Source organism: Dendrobates tinctorius, unplaced genomic scaffold (assembly GCF_039654945.1).
Source record: "Dendrobates tinctorius isolate UK_male_01 unplaced genomic scaffold, ASM3965494v1 ptg000074l, whole genome shotgun sequence".
Lineage (NCBI taxonomy): Eukaryota > Metazoa > Chordata > Amphibia > Anura > Dendrobatidae > Dendrobates > Dendrobates tinctorius.
The window spans coordinates 3,301,311-3,327,342 of record NW_027361742.1 but is presented as its reverse complement, the minus strand read 5'-3'; the positions used below and the strand labels follow the sequence as shown (position 1 = coordinate 3,327,342).

Sequence of the window (26,032 nt, the reverse complement as noted above, 5' to 3'; positions counted from 1 at the left end):
CTATTCTCTGTACTCCACCCTCTCTCAGCACAGAAGCCAGCCCTAGGTCCTGTAGTTGTGGTCATGTAAAAGAATGTTTACATATGCCGAAGCTAAGAGCTTGAACTCCACCATCATTTCCAATCAGTTGGCCATGTAAATGCTGCTTTTCCACCTGATGGATGCAGATGGTTTCTGAAAATTCATGGCCGTCACAGTCCCCCAGTACCAGTTGCCAAGTTTCCATTACTTCTCTAAGAAAAGCTGTTCCTGTGCTACACCAGCATATGACAGACAACATTATCTGATGTTGGGTGACTCTGGTGGCTGTGGGACAGGTATTGAAGGGGCTGCTTCACAAGTTTTGAAATCTCCAAGGCTTGCAGGACAAACCTCTGTATGTAACACTTCTTCCATTGCTTCTGGCTTCTTCACCTCCTCCAGGGCCTCTACCTGCACCATCAACCTCTCCCTTAATGAGACACGCATTTCAGCAATGCAGAGGGAATCCCTCCACCTCCATACTGCGCAGCCAGGGCTCACTGCAATCAGGCAGTGTTTAAATTAATATGCCTTGGAGATTGGAGATCATAGTCACAAAGCTACTTGTGGACAGCTATTCCTCCAAGTTAGCGCAATGGCTATCTCCACTAAACCTTGAGCCAGGGAAGGCCATGTAAGATAATGGTGCAAACATAGTGGCAGTCCTATGCCAGGAGAACCTCACTCACGTGCCTTACATTGCTCATGTCCTCAACCTAGTAGTACAGCAATTTCTCTGCCACTATCCTTGCCTGGAAGGAAAACACAGTTGCTGTGTGCTCACTTCCATTGATCTCACCCCTCAGTGTCATCAACTTGCATTGGTTAACTGTTTGATTTGCTATGTGCCGACATGATGGAATTCCACTCTGCACTTGTTGCAGCGACTGTGGCAGCAGTGACGAGCTCTGGTGCAGTATGTTCTTTTGCATAGCCTAAGCCAACGCAGTACGGACTTGGTTCAAATCACGCTTGCAGAGTGGACACAAACGAAGGACCTCTCCACCCTTCTGCACAGTTTTGAAATGGCTACTAAGATGGTTAGCGCTGATCGTCTACATGCTGGAGCACACTTTAAATAGTCTGCGTGGGAAGGTGGTGGTCCCAGAGGAAGAGGTGGAAGCAGAAGAGCATGTGGAAGAGATAATATCTCTAAGCTCTGGACTCTCGTCGCAAAGACGGGTGCCATGGGAGGGTGGATTACAGCGATCGAGGGAGGCTCGTGGTACCAAACAAACTGTTAGTGAAGGTGCAGGAGCCAAGGAGCAAATTGATTAGGAAGAGGTGATGGAGGTGCAACATTCAGGAGATAAAGAGGATAATGATGCACTCTCTGTTGTCCGTGGTTGGCGGGAGGGACGAAGGAAGCAAGCTTGAGTGTTACCCTGCCACCAACACACCATAGACCTCATGGAAGGCTTTACTGAGCTATCTTCAACATGATGCCCATATTTTTAGGGTTAAAAATAGTGCTGACTTCTGGCTTGCTGCTCTGTTAGATCCACGGTACAAGAGTAAATTTTGAGAGATGCTTCCTCCCTGTAAAAGGACGTGTGCATGCTGGAGTATTGTAACACACTTGTAGACAATCTTAAGAGTGGTTTTCCCGAGGACAGCACTGAGGCATGGTGTGCATCACAGTTCTAGACGTCCAACCCCAGGAACGTCAAGGCGTCACCACAAAAACACTAGCAGCAATAGCAACAGCAGTGTTAGTGGCATAAGCAATTTGAGTCATTTCACACATTTTTTAGACCAGTCAATTAATGTCACTTTACCTGGTAACTACCCCTAAGTTGTTCTGTTTGGGAAGGTTTTTGTCCGCCCTTAAGGTGTTTTCTATACGTTTGGTTTTGCCTCCCATTGAATTCAATGGGATTCGGATAAGTTTGACAAACCATTCGTTGAACATGTTCAATGAACATCGGGACATTTGCCCAACCTAACCGAACCTTGAAAGGTTCACTGATCTCTAGAAATGACTCAGGGGAAAAGTATTGAATATACTTACTGAAACTTAATTAATATTTTGTGCAAAAGCCTTTGTTGTTGATGACAGCTTTAATAATTTTCCTGCATCAAGAAACATGCATTGCTCAGGTGTGATTTGGGCTCATTCTTCCACACAAACACTCTTTAAACCAGATTCTATGGCCTCATAGCTAGCTGCAGGTTTTCATTGACCCCAGGGGAAAAAGTCTCAGAGGGCCCCTTTAACACACATCACGATTCATGATGCACAGATATAGCAGAGAAATATACAGCTCTGGCAAAAATTAAGAGACCACTTTCAAATGTTCAGTTTGTCTGATTTTTCTCTTTATAGGTATATTTTTGAGTACAATGTAAATTGTTATTTTAGTCTACAAACTTCTGACAACATGTCTCCGAATTTCCAAGCAATAAATTTTGTATTTTTTTCTGATAAAGACAAATGGTCAAAATAAAAAAAACTGTGCTTTCAGACCTCAATAATGCAAAGAAAAAAAGTTCATAATAGTTTAGAAACAACAATAGTAATGTTTTAACTCAGGAAGAGTTCTGAAATTGATATTTTGTGGAATAACAATGATTTTTAAAAACAGCTTTCATGCGTCTTGGCATGCTTGCCACCAGTCTTTCACACTTCTTCTGGCGCAACAATTTAAGCAGTTCTTTTTTGTTTGATGGCTTGTGACTATCCATCATCCTCTTGATTACATTCCAGAGGTTTTCAATGGGATTCAGGTTTGGAGAATGGGCTGCCAATGACAGGGTGATTTTGATGTGGTGGTCTCTTAATTTTTGCCAGAGCTGTAGGTATAGTACAGTGCCAAAGATTTCACTTAGTTCTTTCATTATATGAGTGATATCTATTGTAAATTCTACAATAGGTCAGAAACCACACAGTATAGTCCTCCATACAGTATTTTACAACTTAGTGCTCCATACAGAATAATGAGCCCCATATATTGCTCCATACAGCATAATGAGCACCATATAATGCTCCATACATAATGGGACCTATATAATGCTCATTACATAATGAGCCCAATATATTGTTCCATACATTATATGATAGCCTCATATACAGTAATACTCCATACAGTATATAATGGGCCCCATATATTGCTTCACATATAATGCTCCAGTTTATGATGGGCTCCATATAGAATGAGACCCATATAATGGTCCAGTAAAGGATAGGCCTCACATGATGCTCCAAACAATAAAAATCAAATATGCACCTTTTTTTCGTTGGCCGCTGCACTGCTCCGGACTCCTCAGCATCACCGTTTTCTTGCTCTCTGCAAAGTGACTGTTAAGGGCAGAGAGTGTGTAAGGGGGTGAGATTTGATGTCTTACTTCCTCCCCTTCCCTCTGATTGTCTCCTGGTTGTTAATGTTTACAAATGTGTCTATGATAAATGCTTGCAGTACTGCTACATATAAATTCACTAAATAATGAAGCGTATATGGATATTCATAATCAATACAATAACCTACTCAAAAAATGAATACACCAAAAGGAGTCCAAAACTTAAAGACTCAATTACATTTATTTAATAATTACAAATGTATAAACAGAACCAAAAAGACATAATAGAATACCATAATATTATGTATAATAATATACCCAAATCATATATACCCGTAATGTGTGGCTCAATGTGTCCAAGCTCCCTCCAATGTACGTTTCGCCCACCGTGGCTTTTTCAAGGAGTCTCCGGGTATATATGATTTGGGTTTATATACTATTTTTATGCACTTTATGAATAGCTGGTTTTTCAGCCCATATATATTATGCACTTTATTGGTGTTATTATCCCTATCATTTTTTGTATGATTATTTATTTATTGTGGTCACCATGTTCATTTTATATGTATTTTTCTGTAATTACATATTATGGTATTCTATTATGTCTTTTTGGTTCTGTTTATACATTTGTAACTATTAAATAAATTTACTTGAGTCTTTAAGTTTTGGACTCCTTTTGGTGTATTCATTTTTTGAGTAGGTTATTACATATAAATTATGTATTATCGCTCATCTTTAATGGTATTGCTACATGTAGGTGTTACCATTTTTTAGAAAGTTGCAGTATTTTGTCTTGCATTCTTGCATCATATTATTACATAACATAATATGTCTGTTGTGCATGCACAGTTAGGGAAAGTTAGTGCATCCTTTTGGGGACATTAGAGGAGAGCACTTTTAGTATATACAGTAGTTCCTATAGACTCGGGTAAGTGTAATTCTGTTGAGGGCCACTAGATGGGGGCATGCTAGTGGGACTGATAGGTGTAGCTGATAGGAGGGTTATTTGTAGGAGGGGCTGCCGATGTAACGTGTGAAGTACTTAGTAAAGAAAGAGTTGAAGTTAATCTGGACTCTGTCTCCATTGATGTGGGTCGCCTGAGAGAGGGACCGGTATTGCCTGGGAAGTGCCCAGAGGAAGCTGATTATGGAGATGCAGGTATGCAGAAGAGAAGAGTACATTTTCCTGTAGGGAAAGGACTGGAAATGGATATGGCAATTGTTCAGGTCACGACTACAGTCCTGTCCCAACCCTTACAAGTGCGCTGCATTAACGTCTCCACGCCTTTTGACCTGAAATGTCAGAGTCAGATGATATGGAAGACTCCACAACATACTAACAGGGAGAGGTAAGTATTGCAAGTACCAGGGCCCTGAGCAAGAGGTATGAATGGGCTCCCTGCCTGCTCAGGGCCCTGGCACTTGCCCAGGTGCGCTGGGTGCTGACGCTAGCTCTGCGTGGCCTCCTTCTATGAACTCTGAGCTTTAGTTCCTTCCAAAAATGTTTTACTGGATTCAGATCAGGTTGTTGGCTGGACCATTCTAGCAGCTTCATTTTCTTTCACTGAGTTTCTTTAACTGTGCTTTTGAGATTATTGTCTTGATGAAATGTCCACCCTCATTTCATCTTCATCATCCTGATAGATGGCAGCAGATATTTATCAAGAATGTCTTGTTACATTTGTCCATTTATACTTCCTTTAATGAAATTTGCCAGTGCCATATGCTGAAAAACCGCCACACATCATTTCTTTTAAACATCCAAACTTCATTTTTGGTATGTTTTTTTTGGGGTGATATGCAGTGCCCTTTGGCCTCCAAACAAGGTGTATATTATGTCATCAAAAGATTTCAATTTTGGTCTTATATGACCAGAGTACATTCACTCTTTATTTCACAGGCTTGTCTAAATTTTGTTGAGCAAGCTTTAAACACGCTTAAACATGTTTTTGTTCAGCAATGGCATCTTGCAAGGTGAGCGTGCATAGAGGCCATGGAGGTTGAATGCATTACTTATAGTTTTCTTTGAAACAAGTGTATCTGTTAATTCTAGGTTTTTCTGTAGCTTTCCACAGGTGGTCCCTGACTCCTGAACAACTCTTCTGATAATTCTTTTCACTTGTCTCTCTAAAATCTTGCGGGGAACACCTAGTCATGGCCAGTGTTCTTTCCAGTGTTCTTCTGGATTGTGACCCCAACAGTGTTCACTGGAGCCTTTAGTAATTTAGAAATTGTTCTGTAGCCATTGCCATCAGTATGATTTGCAACAATAAGTGTCAGGAACACTGCACTGCACTTGCTCACGGAGCCAGTGCGCGTGTCCTGAGTACAAAAACTGCACAAAGATACCTGTGGAGCAGGGCAGCAGTGGTGATGATGCGTGCTCCAGACTAACAGGACCTGAAGCACATGACTGCTGAGGGCGTGGTCTAAACTCCAGAGAGCTAGGAGCTGAGATAAACTCCTAGAATGGTAACTAAGGGACAAAGTTACCAAGGGGCATAGACATAGACACATAAACCGATCAGACCGGGGTCAAAGCATGAGATAGCACGAGAGTACCAAAGGGTTAGACAGAACGGATAGTCAGGACGAAGCAGTAGATCAGTAAACCAGAACGGGCAATAGACAGTACAATAGGGGCAAACGGTAACGAAGTAACGATAGCCAAGCCAGGAGGGCAGAACCGGAGAAGACAACAGTACCAAAATGTGAGACAGAGAACAGAGTGAGGGGGTCATACGCAGGAAGCAAACAAGCAATGCAGTATACACGCACACCATGGGGGTCAGACACACAGCCAGAACAACAGTTTAGCTGTCAGGGAATCCTGTCTGAAGTGGGTATAAATACCCCTCCCAGATCCAAAGGGAGGCCAGAAAAAGTTAACCCTGCGAGAACATGACATTAGCCATGTCCTATACCATGACAGTACCCCTCTTAATGGGGGGCCACTGGGCCCCAAGGCTTCTCAGGGTATCTGGCATGAAAAGCCCACACCAGTCGATCAGCATGCACCAAACTGGCCGGAACCCATGACCCATCCTCAACGGAATATCCCTTTCAATGACTACTGAAGTCTCTGACGCACCCACCGTGAATCAATGATGCGGACTACCTCGTACTCCATTAATCAAAATTAGAAAAGCCTAGGTATAGGAAAGCTTCAAAAGTAAATCATCAAAATAGCAAAACGAAGCCATATCCAAATTAAAAATAAAATGCAATCTTTATTGAAATATAATTAAAACTTCCACATAAAAATCAATAACAATATTAAAATGTGGGTACAGCAAATAGTCACCACGACGAGAGGTAAATACACAAGAATATTTATATCAAATGCTACATGTGCAAATGGCTATATATAACTAAATGTAGAGAATAAGGTGCATGCTCATTTGGACTATTATTGTTGCTTGCTGAATAAAAAATAGTTACAACAGTACAAGTGTGCAAATTAGCATGAACAAAGAATATCGACGGGCCAGTATATGCCTGTGCAGGATGTGGCAGTAAGATATCTTTGAGAGCAAAATGTAAAGGGGATGATAAACGAATGAGACAGCATGTATTACCTCAGGTGGTGGGCAGGAGGTCCCCGACGCGCGTTTCGCGGATGCTTTTTCAAGGGGCACCGCGAAATGCGCGTCGGGGACCTCCTGCCCACCACCTGAGGTAATACATGCTGTCTCATTCGTTTATCATCCCCTTTACATTTTGCTCTCAAAGATATCTTACTGCCACATCCTGCACAGGCATATACTGGCCCGTCGATATTCTTTGTTCATGCTAATTTGCACACTTGTACTGTTGTAACTATTTTTTATTCAGCAAGCAACAATAATAGTCCAAATGAGCATGCACCTTATTCTCTACATTTAGTTATATATAGCCATTTGCACATGTAGCATTTGATATAAATATTCTTGTGTATTTACCTCTCGTCGTGGTGACTATTTGCAGTACCCACATTTTAATATTGTTATTGATTTTTATGTGGAAGTTTTAATTATATTTCAATAAAGATTGCATTTTATTTTTAATTTGGATATGGCTTCGTTTTGCTATTTTGATGATTTACCTCGTACTCCAGTTGACCCTCTACCAATACTGGTGGAACCACGAATAAGGGATCTTTTCTAACTGCCCCAACAGGTTTTAATAGGGACCTGTGGAAGACGTTAGATATTTTGAAGGAGGTGGGGAACTGTAATCTGTAGGCCACTGGGTTGATCACCTTTACAATCTTGTATAGGCCAATAAATTTGGGGCCCAACTTCATAGACGGTATCTTAAGTTTGATGTTACGGGTGGATAACCAGACTTTTTCCCCCACTGTCAACGCAGGAACCACCCCCTTCCTCCTGTCCGCAAAATGTTTGAACTTCTTCTGGGCTTTGGAGATGTTCCCCTGCACCTCCCTCCAGAGGGTTTTTAACTGTTGTACCATCCCCTCAGCAACAGGGCAACCCGAATCCATATGGAAAAATTCCCCAAACTGCGGAACAAACCCATAATTGACCTGAAAGGGAGACTTTCCAGTAGACTGATTAATACGACAGTTGAATGCAAATTCTGCCATGGGTAATACCTCACACCAGTCTTCCTGTCTGGAGGAGGCCAGGCATCTCAGAATCTGCTCCAACGACTGGTTGGTGTGTTCAGTCTGTCCGTTGGATTCCGGATGATAGGCAGAGGAGAATGATAACGTGACCCCCAACTTCTTACAAAATGCTCTCCAAAACCTGGCCACAAATTGCACACCCCTGTCTGACACCAAGTTCACAGGTACTCCATGCAACCGAACTATGTGCTGTATAAACAAGCGGGCCAAGGTTTCAGCAGATGGTAATGCACGTAATGGCACAAAGTGGGCTTGCTTAGAAAATCTATCAACTACTACCCATACCACTGAGTTGCCCTTGGAAGGGGGAAGATTAGTGATAAAGTCCATGGACAGGTGTGTCCATGGTTTATCCGGAATTGGGAAAGGCACCAATTCCCCAGCCGGCCGGACCTGAGAGCTTTTAGTGCGAGCACACACCCCACCACAAGTATTTACAAACATTTTGATATCACTACCCATAGAGGGCCACCAAAAACCCCTGGCCACTGCCCCTCGGGTAGCTGCAATAGCAGGGTATGCACTTAACACAGAATCATGAAATTCTTGCAGGAGTGTGAGACGGAAATGTTCGGGTACAAACAATTTACCTGGGGGTTTATTCCTGGGAGCCTGTGCTTGTGCTTCCAGAATCTCTCTCTGTAACTCAGAGGAGACTTCGGTTACAACCACTCCCGGTTGAAAAATGGAGGAAGGAGGTTCTGGAGGGGACACAGAATCAAAACTTCGGGATAAGGTATCCGCCTTTACATTTTTAGACCCTGGTCGGAATGTAATTGTAAAATGAAATCGAGAAAAAAAAGTGCCCACCTAGCCTCTCTGGGGGTCAATCTCTTAGCAGATTCGATATAGGCCAAATTTTTATGATCAGTGATGACCATATGATTGTGCCATTGATTTAATACCTGGAGCCAAATTACCCAAGGCTCGTTTGTTTAATTTGTCCGGGCCTAAGCTCCAAGTTATGAAAGAGTACATCAAAGAGAGCCTTCACAAGGGGCATATTCGGCCCTCAGTCTTACCTGTGGCAGCGGGGTTTTTCTTTGTAAAGAAAAAAGATGGTGGGTTGCGACCGTGCCTCGACTCTCCGGAACTGAACAAAATTACCGTTAAGAACACGTACCCTCTCACATTGATTCCCGATTTATGTAACCAACTCACGGGGCCAAATGGTTTTCTAAGCTTGATCTACGAGGGGCTTATAACCTTACGGGAGGGGGACAAATGGAAAACAGCGTTTCTGGCGACTGAGGGGCTGTTTGAAAACCTGGTTATGCCATTCGGCCTCAGTAATGCCCCTGCTGTTTTTCAGAACTTCATTAATGTTGTTTTCTCTGACCTGATTGGGCATTATGTAGTCATTTACCGGGATGACATCTTGGTATACTCTGAGGACAGTCAGTCACACTTACACCATCTTCGTACGGTACTTATGAGTAGAGTTGAGCGATACCACCCGATACTGGAAAATATCGGATCGGAATGGATCGGCCGATCTTAAAAAAATATCGGGTACCGCCGATTCCGATACCAGGAACCAATGCAAGTCAATGGGACAGAAATATCGGAATTAAAAAAAAACCTTTCTTTCCTTGTAGGTTAATTCTACATGAAGAAAAACAACTAAGAATAATGTAGAATGTATTGTGGGAGGTGTAGGAGACATTAAAGCCATAGAGGTTTAGCCCAATCAAATGGAATAGCAGGAATTAATTTTTTTTTTAAAGACGTTAGGAGTTACAAAGATATTGACTATGTTAGCCTATTTTATATTTTGCCAGACATGCATGTATGTATTTTTACTTCTTCTTCTTCTTCTTCTTCTTCCTATTTTTGTTTTTTTTACATTCTTCATATTCTTCTTATTCAACAATTATTATTCTTCATATTCTACTTCTTCATCTTCTTCCTATTCTTCTTCATCATATTCTTATTTGTGTCAGGCACTCCTGTAGTTGTTATCTAGAAAAGTTAGAAGATTACACCTTCTGTTCTGCCTGTCACAAAAGATTTACAACAGGATTTGTCCACGTTCATTTTGGCCTGCAGCAGCAGACCTTTTCCAGGGGCACCACGAGGAGGAACGGACTCACCCCCATACACTGCTTAGTCTTCTTCTGCTTATAAATAAGATAATATAATTTGCTCAGAGTATTAGTCTTATGCTTACTGTTCTTCTGCTTTTGTTTTTTATGCTTCTTTGTCTTCTCTCTCTTGTTGTTCTGCATCTTGGTGGTTGTCTTCCTGTTCTTTGTCCTCTTGGTCATCTTCTTTAGGGTCATCTTTTAGGTATTCTTCTGTGTGGTCTTCATGGTCGGACTCGTCGTCTTCAGGGTCATTGTCTGGAAGATCCAGAGTGAGAATCCAAAACCATTTCCACAAGCTTGAACTTGGAAAAGTAGCAGAAGGTACAAGAAGGCTGAGGAACTGCCGAGAACCAGCTGACGGTACTGGAACCCGGAGGGGCAGCAGAATGAACAAGAGACAATGGCACTACCGAGGACCAGCTGACGGTGCTGGAACCCGGTTACTAAGCAGGAGGTACCTGTGCTACAAAGCACTACCAAGGACCAACAGACGTTGCCGGAACTCGGATACCAAGATGGAGGCACCTAGGCCAAAGACTCTGCCGAGAACCAACAGACAGTGCTGGAACCTGGAAGGGCAGCAGATGGAACAAGAGCCAATGGCACTACCGAGGACCAGCTGATGGTGCTGGAACCCGGTTACTAAGCAGGAGGTACCTGTGCTACAAAGCACTACCAAGGACCAGCAGACGTTGTCGGAACTCGGATACCGAGATGGAGGCACCTAGGCCAAAGGCTCTGCCGAGAACCAGCTGACGGTGCTGGAACCCGGATGGGTAGCAGAAGCTGCAAGAGCAAATGGAAATAGCGAGGACCAGCTGACAGTGCTGGAACCCGGAGGGGCAGCAGAAGGAACAAGAGCCAATGGCACTACCGAGGACCAGCTGACGGTGCTGGAACCCGGTTACTAAGCAGGAGGTACCTGTGCTACAAAGCACTACCAAGGACCAGCAGACGTTGCCGGAACTCGGATACCAAGATGTAGGCACCTAGGCCAAAGGCTCTGCCGAGAACCAGCTGACAGTGCTGGAACCCGGAGGGGCAGCAGAAGGAACAAGAGCCAATGACACTACCGAGGACCAGCAGACGGTGCTGGAACCCGGTTACTAAGCAGGAGGTACCTGTGCTACAAAGCACTACCAAGGACCAGCAGACGTTGCCAGAACTCGGATACCGAGATGGAGGCACCTAGGCCAAAAGCTCTGCCGAGAACCAGCTGACAGTGCTGGAACCCGGAGGGGCAGCAGAAGGCACAAGAGCCCATGGCACTACCGAGGACCAGCTGACGGTGCTGGAACCCAGTTACTAAGCAGGAGGTACCTGTGCTACAAAGCACTACCAAGGACCAGCAGACGTTGCCAGAACTCGGATACCGAGATGGAGGCACCTAGGCCAAAGGCTCTGCCGAGAACCAGCTGTCAGTGCTGGAACCTGGAGGGGCAGCTGAAGTTACCCCTGAAAAGCAAAGTTGCCATGCAGCAAGCTGGCCGCAGTTACCGAATCCCACAGTCCTACAGGGGGTGCTTGTCCTACTGGCACTACGGAACAAGCCTTTATTACCAGAACCCGCAGCCCACATAGGAAGCACCTAAACTGCAGGCACCATAGCCTCGGCTAACCCGACCGCAACACGACATGGCACCTTTGGGGTGGCAAACTGACGTTGACACTTCCCGGAAACAGCAGGCAGGGCTGTAACCAGGCTGGGCAGGAGGGAGTACCCGTGCCAAAGTCAGTTCTGAGCAGCAACTGGCGATGTTGGAGCCCAGGGTCAAGCATGGAGCAGGCTGAGGCCTAATTGCAGCCAATGTTATATCGGTTGTAGACCACTCCTGATTTCTAACCGTGCTCATACTAGGCCTCTGGCTCCACTGTCTCAAGTATTTCCCCAGGCCTACAACACCGCCAGTTGCTGCTCAGAAGTGGCGTCTGCACAAGCAACACTTGTTCCTGTGTAACTGGCGATCAGTAACGTCAGTTGATCCCCTGATGTGTGTCCGGCAATGTCTCCTGCTCTGTGCACATTCCCACAACTAGTAATGGGAATGTGCACAGAGCAGGAGACATTGGCGGACACACATCAGGGGATCAACTGACGTTACTGATCGCCAGTTACACAGGAACAAGTGTTGCTTGTGCAGACGCCACTTCTGAGCAGCAACTGGCGGTGTTGTAGGCCTGGGGAAATACTTGAGACAGTGAAGCCAGAGGCCTAGTATGAGCACGGTTAGAAATCAGTAGTAGTGTGATTTGGGAGGCAGCAGGAGAGATTGCTGTCCACACAGCAGGGGAACAGCTGACGTTACTGAACCCCACTAACAAAGGAGCTAGTGTTTTACTCTGTGAAGACGGCACTTCCGAGCAACAACTGACTGTGTTGAAGCCCAGGAACAAGCATGGAGCAGGCTGAGGCCTGATGTGCTGTGAATTGGGAGGCAGCAGGAGAGATTGCCATCAAAACAGCAGGGGAACAGCTGACGTTACTGAACCCCACTAACACAGGAGCTAGTGTTTTACTCTGTGAAGACGGCACTTCCGAGCAACAACTGACTGTGTTGAAGCCCAGGAACAAGCATGGAGCAGGCTGAGGCCTGATGTGCTGTGAATTGGGAGGCAGCAGGAGAGAATGCCATCAAAACAGCAGGGGAACAGCTGACGTTACTGAACCCCACTAGCACAGGAGCTAGTGTTTTCCTCTGTGAAGACTGCACTTCCGAGGAACAACTGGCTGTGTTGAAGCCCAGGAACAAGCGCGGAGCAGGCTGAGGCCTGATGTGCTGTGAATTTGGAGGCAGCAGGACAGATTGCCATCAAAACAGCAGGGGAACAGCTGACGTTACTGAACCCCACTAACACAGGAGCTAGTGTTTTCCTCTGTGAAGACGGCACTTCCGAGCAACAACTGGCTGTGTTGAAGCCCAGGAACAAGTACGTAGCAGGCTGAGGCCTGATGTGCTGTGAATATGGAGGCAGCAGGACAGATTGCCATCAAAACAGCAGGGGAACAGCTGACGTTACTGAACCCCACTAACACAGGAGCTAGTGTTTTCCTCTGTGAAGACGGCACTTCCGAGCAACAACTGGCTGTGTTGAAGCCCAGGAACAAGCACGGAGCAGGCTGAGGCCTGATGTGCTGTGAATTGGGAGGCAGCAGGAGAGAATGCCATCAAAACAGCAGGGGAACAGCTGACGTTACTGAACCCCACTAACACAGGAGCTAGTGTTTTACTCTGCAATGTCGCCTGCTCTGTCCACATTCCCATAATGGGAATGTGGACAGAGCAGGCGACATTGCCGGACACACATCAGGGGATTAACTGACGTGACTGAACACCTGTAACACAGGAACAAGTGTGGACTGTGCAGACGCCACTTCGGAGCAGTAACTGGCGGGGTTGGAGGACAGGGGAAATACGAAAATCAGTGGAGCCAGAGGCGTAAGTGGAGCATGGTTAAAAATCAGTAGTAGTAGGACTGTGTAGGCAGCAGGAGACTTTGCCATCCACACAGGAGGGGCTCAGCTGGCGTTACTGAACCCCACTGAGACACGGGAACAAGTGTTTCTTTCCGTGTGGACGGCACTTCCAAGCTACAACTGGCTGTGGAAGCCCAGGAACTATCAGGGTGTAGGCTGAGGCCTACTGTCTTTTGAATGCGGAGACAGCAGGAGAGACTGCCATCCACACAGCAGGGAATCAGCTGGCGTTACTGAACCCCACTGAGACACGGGAGCAAGTGTTTCTTTCCGTGTGGACGGCACTTCCAAGCTACAACTGGCTGTGTTGAAGCCCAGGAACTATCAGGGTGTAGGCTGAGGCCTACTGTCTTTTGAATGCGGAGACAGCAGGAGAGACTGCCATCTCCACAGCAGGGGAACAGCTGGCATTACTGAACCCCACTAACACAGGAACGAATGTGTTTTGCTCTGTGGAGACGACACTTCTGAACACCAACTGGCGCTGTTGGAGCACAGGATCAGGCATGGAGCAGGCTGGGGCCTGTTGCTTTTGGCAGGTGGAGGCAGCAGGAGAGACTTTGCCATCTCCACAGCAGGGGAACAGCTGGCATTACTGAACCCCACTAACACAGGAACGAATGTGTTTTGATCTGTGGAGACGACACTTCTGAACACCAACTGGCGCTGTTGGAGCACAGGATCAGGCATGGAGCAGGCTGGGGCCTGTTGCTTTTGGCAGGTGGAGGCAGCAGGAGAGACTTTGCCATCTCCACAGCAGGGGATCAGCTGACGTTACTGAACCCCACTGAGACACGGGAGCAAGTGTTTCTTTCCGTGTGGACGGCACTTCCAAGCTACAACTGGCTGTGTTGAAGCCCAGGAACTATCAGGGTGTAGGCTGAGGCCTACACCCTTTTGAATGCGGAGACAGCAGGAGAGACTGCCATCCACACAGCAGGGGATCAGCTGGCGTTACTGAACCCCACTGAGACACGGGAGCAAGTGTTTCTTTCCGTGTGGACGGCACTTCCAAGCTACAACTGGCTGTGTTGAAGCCCAGGAACTATCAGGGTGTAGGCTGAGGCCTACTGTCTTTTGAATGCGGAGACAGCAGGAGAGACTGCCATCCACACAGCAGGGGATCAGCTGGCGTTACTGAACCCCACTGAGACACGGGAGCAAGTGTTTCTTTCCATGTGGACGGCACTTCCAACCTACAACTGGCTGTGTTGAAGCCCAGGAACTATCAGGGTGTAGGCTGAGGCCTACACCCTTTTGAATGCGGAGACAGTAGGAGAGACTGCCATCCACACAGCAGGGGATCAGCTGGCGTTACTGAACCCCACTGAGACACGGGAGCAAGTGTTTCTTTCCGTGTGGACGGCACTTCCAAGCTACAACTGGCTGTGTTGAAGCCCAGGAACTATCAGGGTGTAGGCTGAGGCCTACTGTCTTTTGAATGCGGAGACAGCAGGAGAGACTGGCATCCACACAGCAGGGGATCAGCTGGCGTTACTGAACCCCACTGAGACACGGGAGCAAGTGTTTCTTTCCGTGTGGATGGCACTTCCAAGCTACAACTGGCTGTGTTGAAGCCCAGGAACTATCAGGGTGTAGGCTGAGGCCTACACCCTTTTGAATGCGGAGACAGCAGGAGAGACTGCCATCCACACAGCAGGGGATCAGCTGGCGTTACTAAACCCCACTGAGACACGGGAGCAAGTGTTTCTTTCCGTGTGGACGGCACTTCCAAGCTACAACTGGCTGTGTTGAAGCCCAGGAACTATCAGGGTGTAGGCTGAGGCCTATACCCTTTTGAATGCGGAGACAGCAGGAGAGACTGCCATCCACACAGCAGGGGATCAGCTGGCGTTACTGAACCCCACTGAGACACGGGAGCAAGTGTTTCTTTCCATGTGGACGGCACTTCCAAGCTACAACTGGCTGTGTTGAAGCCCAGGAACTATCAGGGTGTAGGCTGAGGCCTACTGTCTTTTGAATGCGGAGACAGCAGGAGAGACTGGCATCCACACAGCAGGGGATCAGCTGGCGTTACTGAACCCCACTGAGACACGGGAGCAAGTGTTTCTTTCCGTGTGGACGGCACTTCCAAGCTACAACTGGCTGTGTTGAAGCCCAGGAACTATCAGGGTGTAGGCTGAGGCCTACACCCTTTTGAATGCGGAGACAGCAGGAGAGACTGCCATCCACACAGCAGGGGATCAGCTGGTGTTACTAAACCCCACTGAGACACGGGAGCAAGTGTTTCTTTCCGTGTGGACGGCACTTCCAAGCTACAACTGGCTGTGTTGAAGCCCAGGAACTATCAGGGTGTAGGCTGAGGCCTATACCCTTTTGAATGCGGAGACAGCAGGAGAGACTGCCATCCACACAGCAGGGGATCAGCTGGCGTTACTGAACCCCACTGAGACACAGGAGCAAGTGTTTCTTTCCGTGTGGACGGCACTTCCAAGCTACAACTGGCTGTGGAAGCCCAGGAACTATCAGGGTGTAGGCTGAGGCCTACTGTCTTTTGAAAGCGGAGACAGCAGGAGAGACTGCCATCCACACAGCAGGGGATCAGCTGGCGTTACTGAACCCCACTGAGACACGGGAGCAAGTGTTTCTTTCCGTGTGGACGGCACTTCCAAGCTACAACTGGCTGTGTTGAAGCACAGAAACTATCAGGGTGTAGGTTGAGGCCTACTGTCTTTTGAATGCGGAGACAGCAGGAGAGACTGCCATCTCCACAGCAGGGGAACAGCTGGCATTACTGAACCCCACTAACACAGGAACGAATGTGTTTTGCTCTGTGGAGACGACACTTCTGAACACCAACTGGCGCTGTTGGAGCACAGGATCAGGCATGGAGCAGGCTGGGGCCTGTTGCTTTTGGCAGGTGGAGGCAGCAGGAGAGACTTTGCCATCTCCACAGCAGGGGAACAGCTGGCATTACTGAACCCCACTAACACAGGAACGAATGTGTTTTGCTCTGTGGAGACGACACTTCTGAACACCAACTGGCGCTGTTGGAGCACAGGATCAGGCATGGAGCAGGCTGGGGCCTGTTGCTTTTGGCAGGTGGAGGCAGCAGGAGAGACTTTGCCATCTCCACAGCAGGGGAACAGCTGGCATTACTGAACCCCACTAACACAGGAACGAATGTGTTTTGCTCTGTGGAGATGACACTTCTGAACACCAACTGGCGCTGTTGGAGCACAGGATCAGGCATGGAGCAGGCTGGGGCCTGTTGCTTTTGGCAGGTGGAGGCAGCAGGAGAGACTTTGCCATCTCCACAGCAGGGGAACAGCTGGCATTACTGAACCCCACTAACACAGGAACGAATGTGTTTTGCTCTGTGGAGATGACACTTCTGGACACCAACTGGCGCTGTTGGAGCAAAGGATTACGCATGCCGCAGGCGGAGGCTAACGGGCAGCAGTTTTTATGGAGGTTGTCCACTACTACTGATTGTAACCATGCTCCACTTAGGCCTCTGGCTCCACTGTCTCTACTATTTCCCCTGGCCTCCAACCCCGCCAGCTACATCTCTGAAGTGGCGTCAGCACAATCTACACTTGTTCCTGTGTTACTGGTGCTCAGTCCCGTAAGTTGATCACCTGATGTGTGTCCGGCAATTTCGCCAGCTCTGTCCTCATTCCCACTACTGGTTATGGGAATGTGGAGACAGTGGAGCCAGAGGCCTAAGTGTAGCACGCTTAAAAATCATTAGTGGTTTGAATGTTGATAAAGCTGGAGACTTTGCCGTCCACACAGCAGGGGAGCAGCTGGCGTTACTGAACCCCACTAACACAGGAGCTAGTGTGTTTCTCTGTGCAGATGACACATCTGAGCGACAACTGGCTGTGTTGAAGCACAGGGATTATAGTTCAGGTGGTAGAAACATGAACACAACAGCAGACCTGGATACAGTTGCCAACCACTAATTTAGTCTGTAAGAGGAATGGCAAAGTCTTGGGAGATCCAGGCCTTGTTCAGTTTCAGAAAAGTCAGCCGGTCAACATTATCGGAAGATAGTCGCGTGCGACGGTCTGTTAGTACACTGGCAGCAGGGCAAGCCAGCACCTCCAATGCATACTGGCTAAGCTCTGGCCATGTATCCAGCTTAGAGACCCAAAACTTGAAGGGGGAAGAGCCATCTGGGAGTACAGTGACAGGGCAAGTCATGTAGTCTGTCACCATCTGACGGAAGCGTTGCCTCCTGCTGACTCGAGGCGTCGCTGATGGTGTAGACAGTTGTGGCGGACACACAAAACTTTGACACATTTGGGGAATAGTGGTCTTGCCTTGTGCTGCGGCGCTGCCTCTGCTGCCTCTTTGTGCATAGTTTCCTCCACTGGCTCGACGCACAGAGCTGCTTTGTAAAGCACTAGCAACACTGCTGTCGGGTGGAATGGAAAACACGATGGACTGCATCAGTGTCTCTTGGTACTCCCACAGTTTACGCTCCCGGTTCAACGTTGGTATGAGCCTTTGTACGTTGTCCCGGTAGCGAGGATCTAGGAGGGTGTACACCCAATAATCAGCCGTGACGAGAATGTGGGCGATGCGGCGGTCGTTTCTCAGGCACTGCAGCATGAAATCAACCATGTGCTGCAGACTCCCAACTGCCAAAGAACCGCTGTCCCCTGTTTGAGGCGTGACCTCTGCCTGCTCTGCATCACCCCACCCTCGCTGTACATACTGACTAGAGCTTTGTGTACCTCCCTGCTCTGGAGAGATGTCTTCCTCCTCCATCGACTCCTCCTCATCCTCCTCACAAAGTGTCCCCTGTCTAGCCCTTTGTGAGGAAACACGTAGCGCAGACTGTCCAGAAGCAGATGGCATTTGGGACTCCTCATCCCCCACCTCTTCCGAAACCTCATCCCATAGTGCTTGCAGTGTTTGTTGAAGCAGGCAGATAAGGGGGACAGTCATGCTGACTAGTGCATCATCTGCACTCGCCATCCGCGTGGATTCATCGAAGGCACGCAAAACGAGGCAGATGTCCTTCATAGAGGCCCACTCAATGGTGCAGAAGTGTGACCGGCGCACAGTGCGACTTGTTTGCGCCTGATGCAGCTGGTACTCCATGACTGCTGCCTGCTGCTCACACAACCGCTCCAACATATGTAACGTTTAATTCCACCGGGTGGGTAGGTCACATATGATGCGATGTTCCGGAAGGCCAAATCGTCGCTGCAGAGCAGCGAGGCGCGATCGATCTTGCCATGCTGGAACGCCGCAAGTGAGCTCACTCTATGCGGACCTTGTGCAACAGTGCATCAAGATCCAGATAGTCCCTCAGAAAGCTCTGCACGACCAAGTTCAGCACATGTGCCAGACATGGGATGTGTGTGAGGTTGCCTAGGCCAAGAGCTGCCACCAGATTTCGGCCATTGTCACACACTACCAAGACCGGCTGGAGATTCGCTGGCCCAAACCACACATCGCTCTCCTGCTTGATAGCATTCCAGAGCTCCTGCGCTGTGTGGCTTCGATTCCCCAAAGAAATTAATTTGAGTACAGCCTGTTGACGTTTGGCCACGGCTGTGCTCATATCGGTCGTAACAGGCTCCTGCTCTGCTGTTTCTGAGGAACTTGAGTAGGAGGAGGAGTCTATGTGTACAGACTGGAGTCCTGCAATCCGTGGCGTTGGAAGAACACGTACAGCGCCACTTTCCAGATCTGTACCTGGCTCTACAACATTGACCCAATGGGCAGTGAGGGAAAGGTATCGTCCCTGTCCATGGTTACTGGTCCACGCATCGGTGGTCAGGTGGACCTTGCTACTAACGGCGTTTAGTAGCGCATGTTTTATTTTGCCCTCAACATGTTTCTGCAGGGCAGGGACGGCTCGCCTGCTGAAATAAAAGCAGCTGGGCACAGTGTATTGGGGGACTGCCAATGCCATTAAGTCCCGGAAGGTGTCAGTCTCCACCAGCCTGAATGAGAGCATTTCAACTGCCAGAAGTTTGGCAATGCCAGCATTCAGAGACTGTGCTCGGGGATGGTTTGCCGAGTAAGGGTGCCTTTTATCCCATGCCTGTGCTACCGATGGCTGTGATGGATGGGAACGTGGTGCTATGGGTGGAATCTGACAGGGTCTCCGGACAACAGTGGCAGAGGTTCTTCCTTGGCGATCCTGTGAGGAAGCCGAACCAGCTGTGTGTGAGCTGGAGGAAGAGGCCCCAACACGACCTGAAGAGGTGGTAGGTGGTGCTGTACGTTGGCCTACGTCTTCAGGGTGTCTCTGTAACTTCAACTTGTGCTTGGTGCGCACATGTTTCCACATATTTGTGGTATTGAGGTTGCTGACATTTCTCCCTCTTTTTACTTTCTGATGACACAGCTTGCATTTGACAAAGCAAATGTAATCTGCAACTGTGTCAAAAAAGGACCACGCACTGCAAGTTTTGGGAGCGCCCGTTTTGCCTTTGGAATGAGGAATGCTCCTAACGGGTGCCGAAGTGGAGGCTACAGGCAACCAAGTCTTCCCCCTCCCTCTCCCTCCTGTTTTGGCCGGTGGGGGAATCTCTTCCTCCTAGCTGCTCCCACCACCTTCCTGTTCCTCACGCCATGATGGGTCAAGGACCTCATCATCTACCCTCCCCTCTTCAAACAGCTGCTTCTCCGGGGTTGTCTCACCAGCACTGTACGCACCAGAAAGTGGCAACTGAGTCTCGTCATCATCTGATGCGCACTGAGGTGTGCTGACCATAGGCACTGGGCCACTCGCCTCTTCAGATTCAGAGGGACAAAGAAGTTGCGCATCACTGCATACTCCCTGTTCTTCACATTCAGGAATGCTGCTTGGCTGGCCCCCTCTTTCCAAGCCAACAGATTCAGAGAACAGAAGTAGAGACTGTGATGGCTCCTGTCCATGGCTCTCTGACTGCCTGGGCACTTTGGCAGGTGGTGAAGAGACAGATGGTTACTCTTCGCTGCTCTGATCCTGAGAGGCTGTGGAAGTTATTGAAGTCGATGCGTTAGCTGCCATCCATCCGACAACGGCTTCAATTTGTTTCTCCCGCAGCAGTGGGGTACGTTGAGGTCCTACAAAGCTGCGCATAAAGGACTGTTGCCTGCTAAAACTGGGGGATGCTGATCCACTGGTGCCCGCAGCAGGCCCAGAATCCCCAAGTCCTCTACCTGCAGAATCCCCACGTCCTCTCCCTGCAGAATTCCCACGTCCTCTTCCTGCTGAAACTCCACGCCCACGCCCACGTGCCTTACTCCCTGCCTTCTTCATCTTGCTAGACTGATAAAGATAGGCAGAAAAGTACAAAGGGGGGCCTTAGTGTGCTTATTCCTGAACAGCTGGTTACAGGTATAATAAACACTAATTTTATGAAGTGTGTGTGTGGACTACAGTTTAATAGGAGCTAATGTGGCCTACACAAGTTCCAAATGTAGTGTTTGGTGAACTTTTTTTGTTTTTTTGGTGGAAAAAAACTAAAAGTATGTGAACAAAGATTTCAAAGTGATAGTATCACCAACTTTTTGGAGCTATTACAATGCAGGCAGGTAACCTACAATGCAAAAGATGAGGCTCCAAAAAAATTGTGTAATACTAATCTGGCTGCGCCGGCAGGGCACAAGCCAGAAAAAAGGCTCCCCTATCTACTCCTATATAGTGTTTGCAACCAACCAATGTAGATAGATACGGATGGATGCACACTAATAGGAGAAGAAAAAATGAGCTGCACTCAAAGAAAAATATGTGTGAGGCACTGACGCACGCTGAGCGTCCTACAACCAGACGTAGCTGCAGGACACACTACTCAGCGTGAGCTGCACTCACACACAGTCAGAGACCTCTCAGACAGCCGTGAACAGTGCAGCAAAGTGGGCACTAGCACTGAAAGGCTGCAGAAAGGCTCCGCTGTCTACTACTAGTGTTTGCAACCAACGTATATGGATACGGATGGAAGCACACTAGATAGAATTTATGGCAAAAATGCAGCTCAAAAATAAAAATAGGTATGAGGCAGCAGTGATGCACACTGGGCGGCCTACAACCTGACGTGGCTGAAGGACCCACTCCACAGCGTGAGCTGCACTCACACAGCCCTTGCAGACAGCTGTGAACACTGCTGCTAGGGCAAAGAAAGCTACAGTGGTGGTTTATGTAGCCTGGGTAAAGCATAATATGTTTGGTGGAATCGCTATTCCTAACTGTCCCTCACAATCTTCAACAGCAGCCTGTCCCTAACTGAATTCACAGCAGAGTGAACCAGAAATGGCAGCTGCGGTGGCTTTTATAGTGCATCATGACATCATTTCAGCAGCCAATCACAGCCATGCAACTAGTTAACATGCCTACATGCCTAACAGGATGTGCCCACACTTCGGAGGATTCCCATTGGCTTAATCAAAGCAAGCAGGCTCATAGCATTATGGGAACTTCCGATTCCGGTATCCGATCTGTCTAAAGTATCGGAAGTCAGTATCGGAATTCCGATACCGCTAATATCGGCCAATACCCGATACTTGCGGTATCGGAATGCTCAACACTACTTATGAGACTACGGGAGAACCACTTATATGCTAAGCTGGAGAAATGCTCATTTTTTATGCAAGAACTGTCTTTTCTGGGTGTAATTGTATCTGGGGAGGGATTCCGCTTGGATCCAGGGAAGGTTCAGGCCATTACAGATTGGGTGCAGCCTCATGATCTGAATGGGTTGCAGCGATTTCTGGGCTTCGCTATCTATTATAGGAAGTTCATTAAAGGGTTCTCGCAGGTGGTGAAACCCTTGACGGACCTCACTCTTAAAGGGGCAGATGTAAAAAATTGGTCCGTGGCAGCAAAAAATTCCTTCCTTACATTAAAGAAATGCTTTACTTCAGCCCCTGTGTTGGTACAACCCGATTCGTCAAGACCTTTTATCGTGGAGGTCGACACTCTGGAGGTGGGGGTGGGGGCAGTGTTGTCCCAGGGCCCCTCTACCCTGACTAACCTCGAACCCTGTGCCTTTTTTTCGAAAAAGTTCTCTTCGGCTGAGAGAAACTATGATATTCGGCAACAGGGAATTGTTAGCAGTTAAATTGGCCTTCGAAGAATGGAGGCATTTTTTGGAGGAGGCCGCTCATCCCATTACGGTCAGCTATAATGTCAGGAACACTGCACTGCACTTGCTCACTGAGCTAGTGCACGTGTCCTGAGTACAAAAACTGTGCACAAAGATACCTGTGGAGCAGGGCAGCAGTGGTGATGATGTGTGCTTTAGTCTAACAGGACCTGAAGCACGTGACTGCTGAGGGCGTGGTCTAAACTCCAGAGAGCTGAGAAAAACTCCTAGAATGGTAACCAAGGGACAAAGTTACCAAGGGGCATAGACAGACGTAAACAGATCAGGCCGGGGTCAAAGCACAAGATAGCACGACAATACCAAAGGGTTAGGCAGAATGGATAGTCAGGATGAAGCAGTAGATCAGTAAACCAGAACAGGCAATAGACAGTGCAATAAATGCAAATGGTAACGGAGTAATGATAGCCAAGCCAGGAGGTCAGAACCAGAGAAGAGAACAGTACCAAAACATGAGACAGAGAACAGAGTGAGGGGACAGACCGGGTCATACACGGGAAGCAAACAAGCAATACAGCATACACGCACACCAGGGGGGTCAGACACACAGCCAGAACAACACTATAGCTGACAGGGAATCCTAGTCTGGAGTGGGCATAAATACCCCTCCCAGATCCAAAGGGAGGCCAGCAAACATCAACCCTGCGAGAACAGGACATTAACCATGTCCTATATCATGACAATAAGGTTGCAAAGGTCTTGAGACAGCTCACTGGTTTTACCCAAGATGAGATATTTCTTGTGTGGCACCTTGTTAATGAGACACCTTTTTGTATGCCATCAGTTGAATCAGCTCCTATTACTTTTCACTAAGTGGCAAGATTGCTTTACCATTACTGATAGATTTTAGCTGGTGTCATGACTTTCCATGGCTTTTTACATCTCTCTTTCTTCATGTGTTCAATACTTTTTCCCTATGTAATTTTTCATTAGTACACATAACTCTGGGTTCTGATGCGTTAAGTTAAGAAGCTCCACACAGTGTGCTCAATCATGCTCCAGCCCAGACCTACTACTCTTTGCCTTGCCTAGGGAAGACCAAAGTATTGTTGTGCACATGTGCAGTGCTCTTTGTCCTTTCCCGCACATGCTCATTTCAGTACTTTGCTCTGCCGTTGGCAGGGCAGAGAGAAGTACACCATCACAGGAGCGTGATGGAAGACATTTTGTGGATGATGTAGGATGCGTCATCCACACAAAAAAGGGAAGAGGATGGCAATCGCAAAAAGAGAAAAGGTGCTGATCAAGACCAGTGGCATCCATGGGACCGTACCACATTGTAAGTGAGTATAATACGTTATTTTTTGCACAGAGAATTGAGGAATGCTGTATATGAAGGTGATGGCCTTTATTTATATGGGAAAAACCTTGTGATAGCTTTCTTTTAAAATTGATTGACCAGAAGATGGACAATAAACTGTTGTGTATCTTTTCAGTAAGGAATGAATTGTCTAGAAATTACCCCTGCAATCTAAAACTGAAATCACATATGCCTCAAAAGGGTAATGCACATGTTTCTAGTTCTGGCTGATGAAAAGATTTCATTAATTATTACGTTTTAGGAAGCTGCAAGGCTCCAGAAATCCAAAATGGATTCCTTAAAACTCCTGAAGACAGTTATGACTCTGGCCATTCTGCAGAATTTGAGTGCAATAAGGACCATATAAAGAATAACCTTGTAAGTCCTAAGTGTGAAAATGGTAAATGGACTCATCATCCAGTATGTTACAGTAAGTACAAAGGACATGTAGAAATATCTAGTGTGTTGTAAAAAAATAAAAACTTAAAAAACTGTCTCCTTCTGAACTTTTACTCAGGTCCATGTGAAGTCTCATCAGAAGACCTTTCTGCCAGTAACATTCAGCTAGTTTCAACTGATATTGGTAAAAGTTATAAACACGGTGCAGAATTACAGGTTTCCTGCAAGCAAGGATACAAACGACCGAATCAACTAAGTTTCTTCATTGAATGTAACGATGGGACATTTAAGTATTTACGATGCATCTCTGGAAGTAAGAATATTTTTTGTTTCTTGCTACTAACAATTAAGAGTTGTGAGAGTCTGAGTTTTCTCACAACAACTGATAAGTTCTTATCACTGCAGAAAGTATTAATGACAAAAGTCTCCAACTCATCAAAACTTTTATGCTCAAAAAGTGGTGTAAAAGCTTAGAAAAGTCGGAAAAGTTTGGATTTTTCATGCCAGTTTCTCACAGCTAAACTGAAGAGGATGGAGCTTGGGCTTGGACAGGAGTGCAGCGAGGGCGTGACCCCACAGCTAACCTAATTCATATCAAGCTGTGTGGTTCCCCACAACAGAAATCAAACTACAGTCACTCATTGTAGTAAGATTTCTGGAGTGGAGCATGGAGGCGCACGCTACTTGTCAGATGCTCCAAATTCATGAAGAGGTGAGTACCATTTCATAAATCATAGGCATCTGACTCCACCATAGCTCATCAAAACCAGTGAGAAAATGGACAGTCTTGATAAATCGGGACCATAGAGGTAAATTAATCTAGAGCTAATTTTTATTTTGGCACATGCATGGGGTCTCAAACTTGTAACCACCCCTATGAAGTTGTAGCAGACAGGTACAACTTTGCACTGGACATATCCAATTTAAATAAATTGGATCCAGTTTTGGCTAAGCATCTTCATAACTTCATTAATTCATCTTTAAAGGGAATCTGTCACCCCATTTTTCGAGCATCAGCTGCCGGCACCGCCATCAGGGGCTTATCTACAGCATTCTGTAATGTTGTAGATAAGCCCCCAATGTAACTTGAAAGATAAGAAAAATGAGTTATATTATACTCACCGGGGGATGGTCCGGTCTTGGTCTGATGGGTGTTGCGGTCCGGTGCCTCCCATCTTCTGACGGTGATGTCCTCTTCTTTGCTGACTGTCGTGGTTCCTGCGCAGGCACACTGCTCTGCCCTGTCGAGGGCAGAGCAGAATACTGCAGTGCGCAGGCGTCGGGAGAGGGCCGGCACCTGCGCACTGCAGTGCTCTGCTCTGCCCTCAACAGGGCAGAGCAGTGCACCTGCGCAGGAGCCATGACAGGAAGCAAAGAAGAGGACATCAACGTTAGAAGATGGGAGGCGCCGGACCGGACCGCGACACCCATCGGACCAAAACCGGACCCGGACCGCCCCTGGGTGAGTATAATCTAACTCATTTTTCTTCTCTTTCAGGTTACATTGGGGGCTTATGTACAGCAATACAGAATGCTGTAGATAAGCCCCTGATGGCGGTGCCGGTAGCTGATACTCGTAAAATGGGGTGACAGATTCCCTTTAACATGCTCCTTGATTCTGATACTTGTTAAAATTGAAACTTTGATTTAGGCTCTGCTCACACAGCTAGAGTTGGAAGCTGATAACTGATGAACATGATTAGGCAAAGTAGTCATGGGAAGAGTTAAAGGAACACTGCCTAAAAGGTGAAG

The 26,032-nt window shown here is 47.3% G+C and overlaps 1 protein-coding gene across 2 annotated transcripts in view; it reads left to right on the top strand.

Annotated features, from left to right (window-relative positions):
- The window catches only part of LOC141096342 (coagulation factor XIII B chain-like), a 300,511-nt gene that overhangs the window by 255,481 nt on the left and 18,998 nt on the right, over positions 1–26,032 (top strand). For both annotated transcript variants that reach the window (XM_073582881.1, XM_073582880.1), the window contains exons 7-8: positions 24,144–24,311; positions 24,399–24,593. In XM_073582881.1, coding sequence (XP_073438982.1) covers positions 24,144–24,311; positions 24,399–24,593 — 363 coding nt within the window. The remainder of the gene's footprint in view (positions 1–24,143; positions 24,312–24,398; positions 24,594–26,032) is intronic.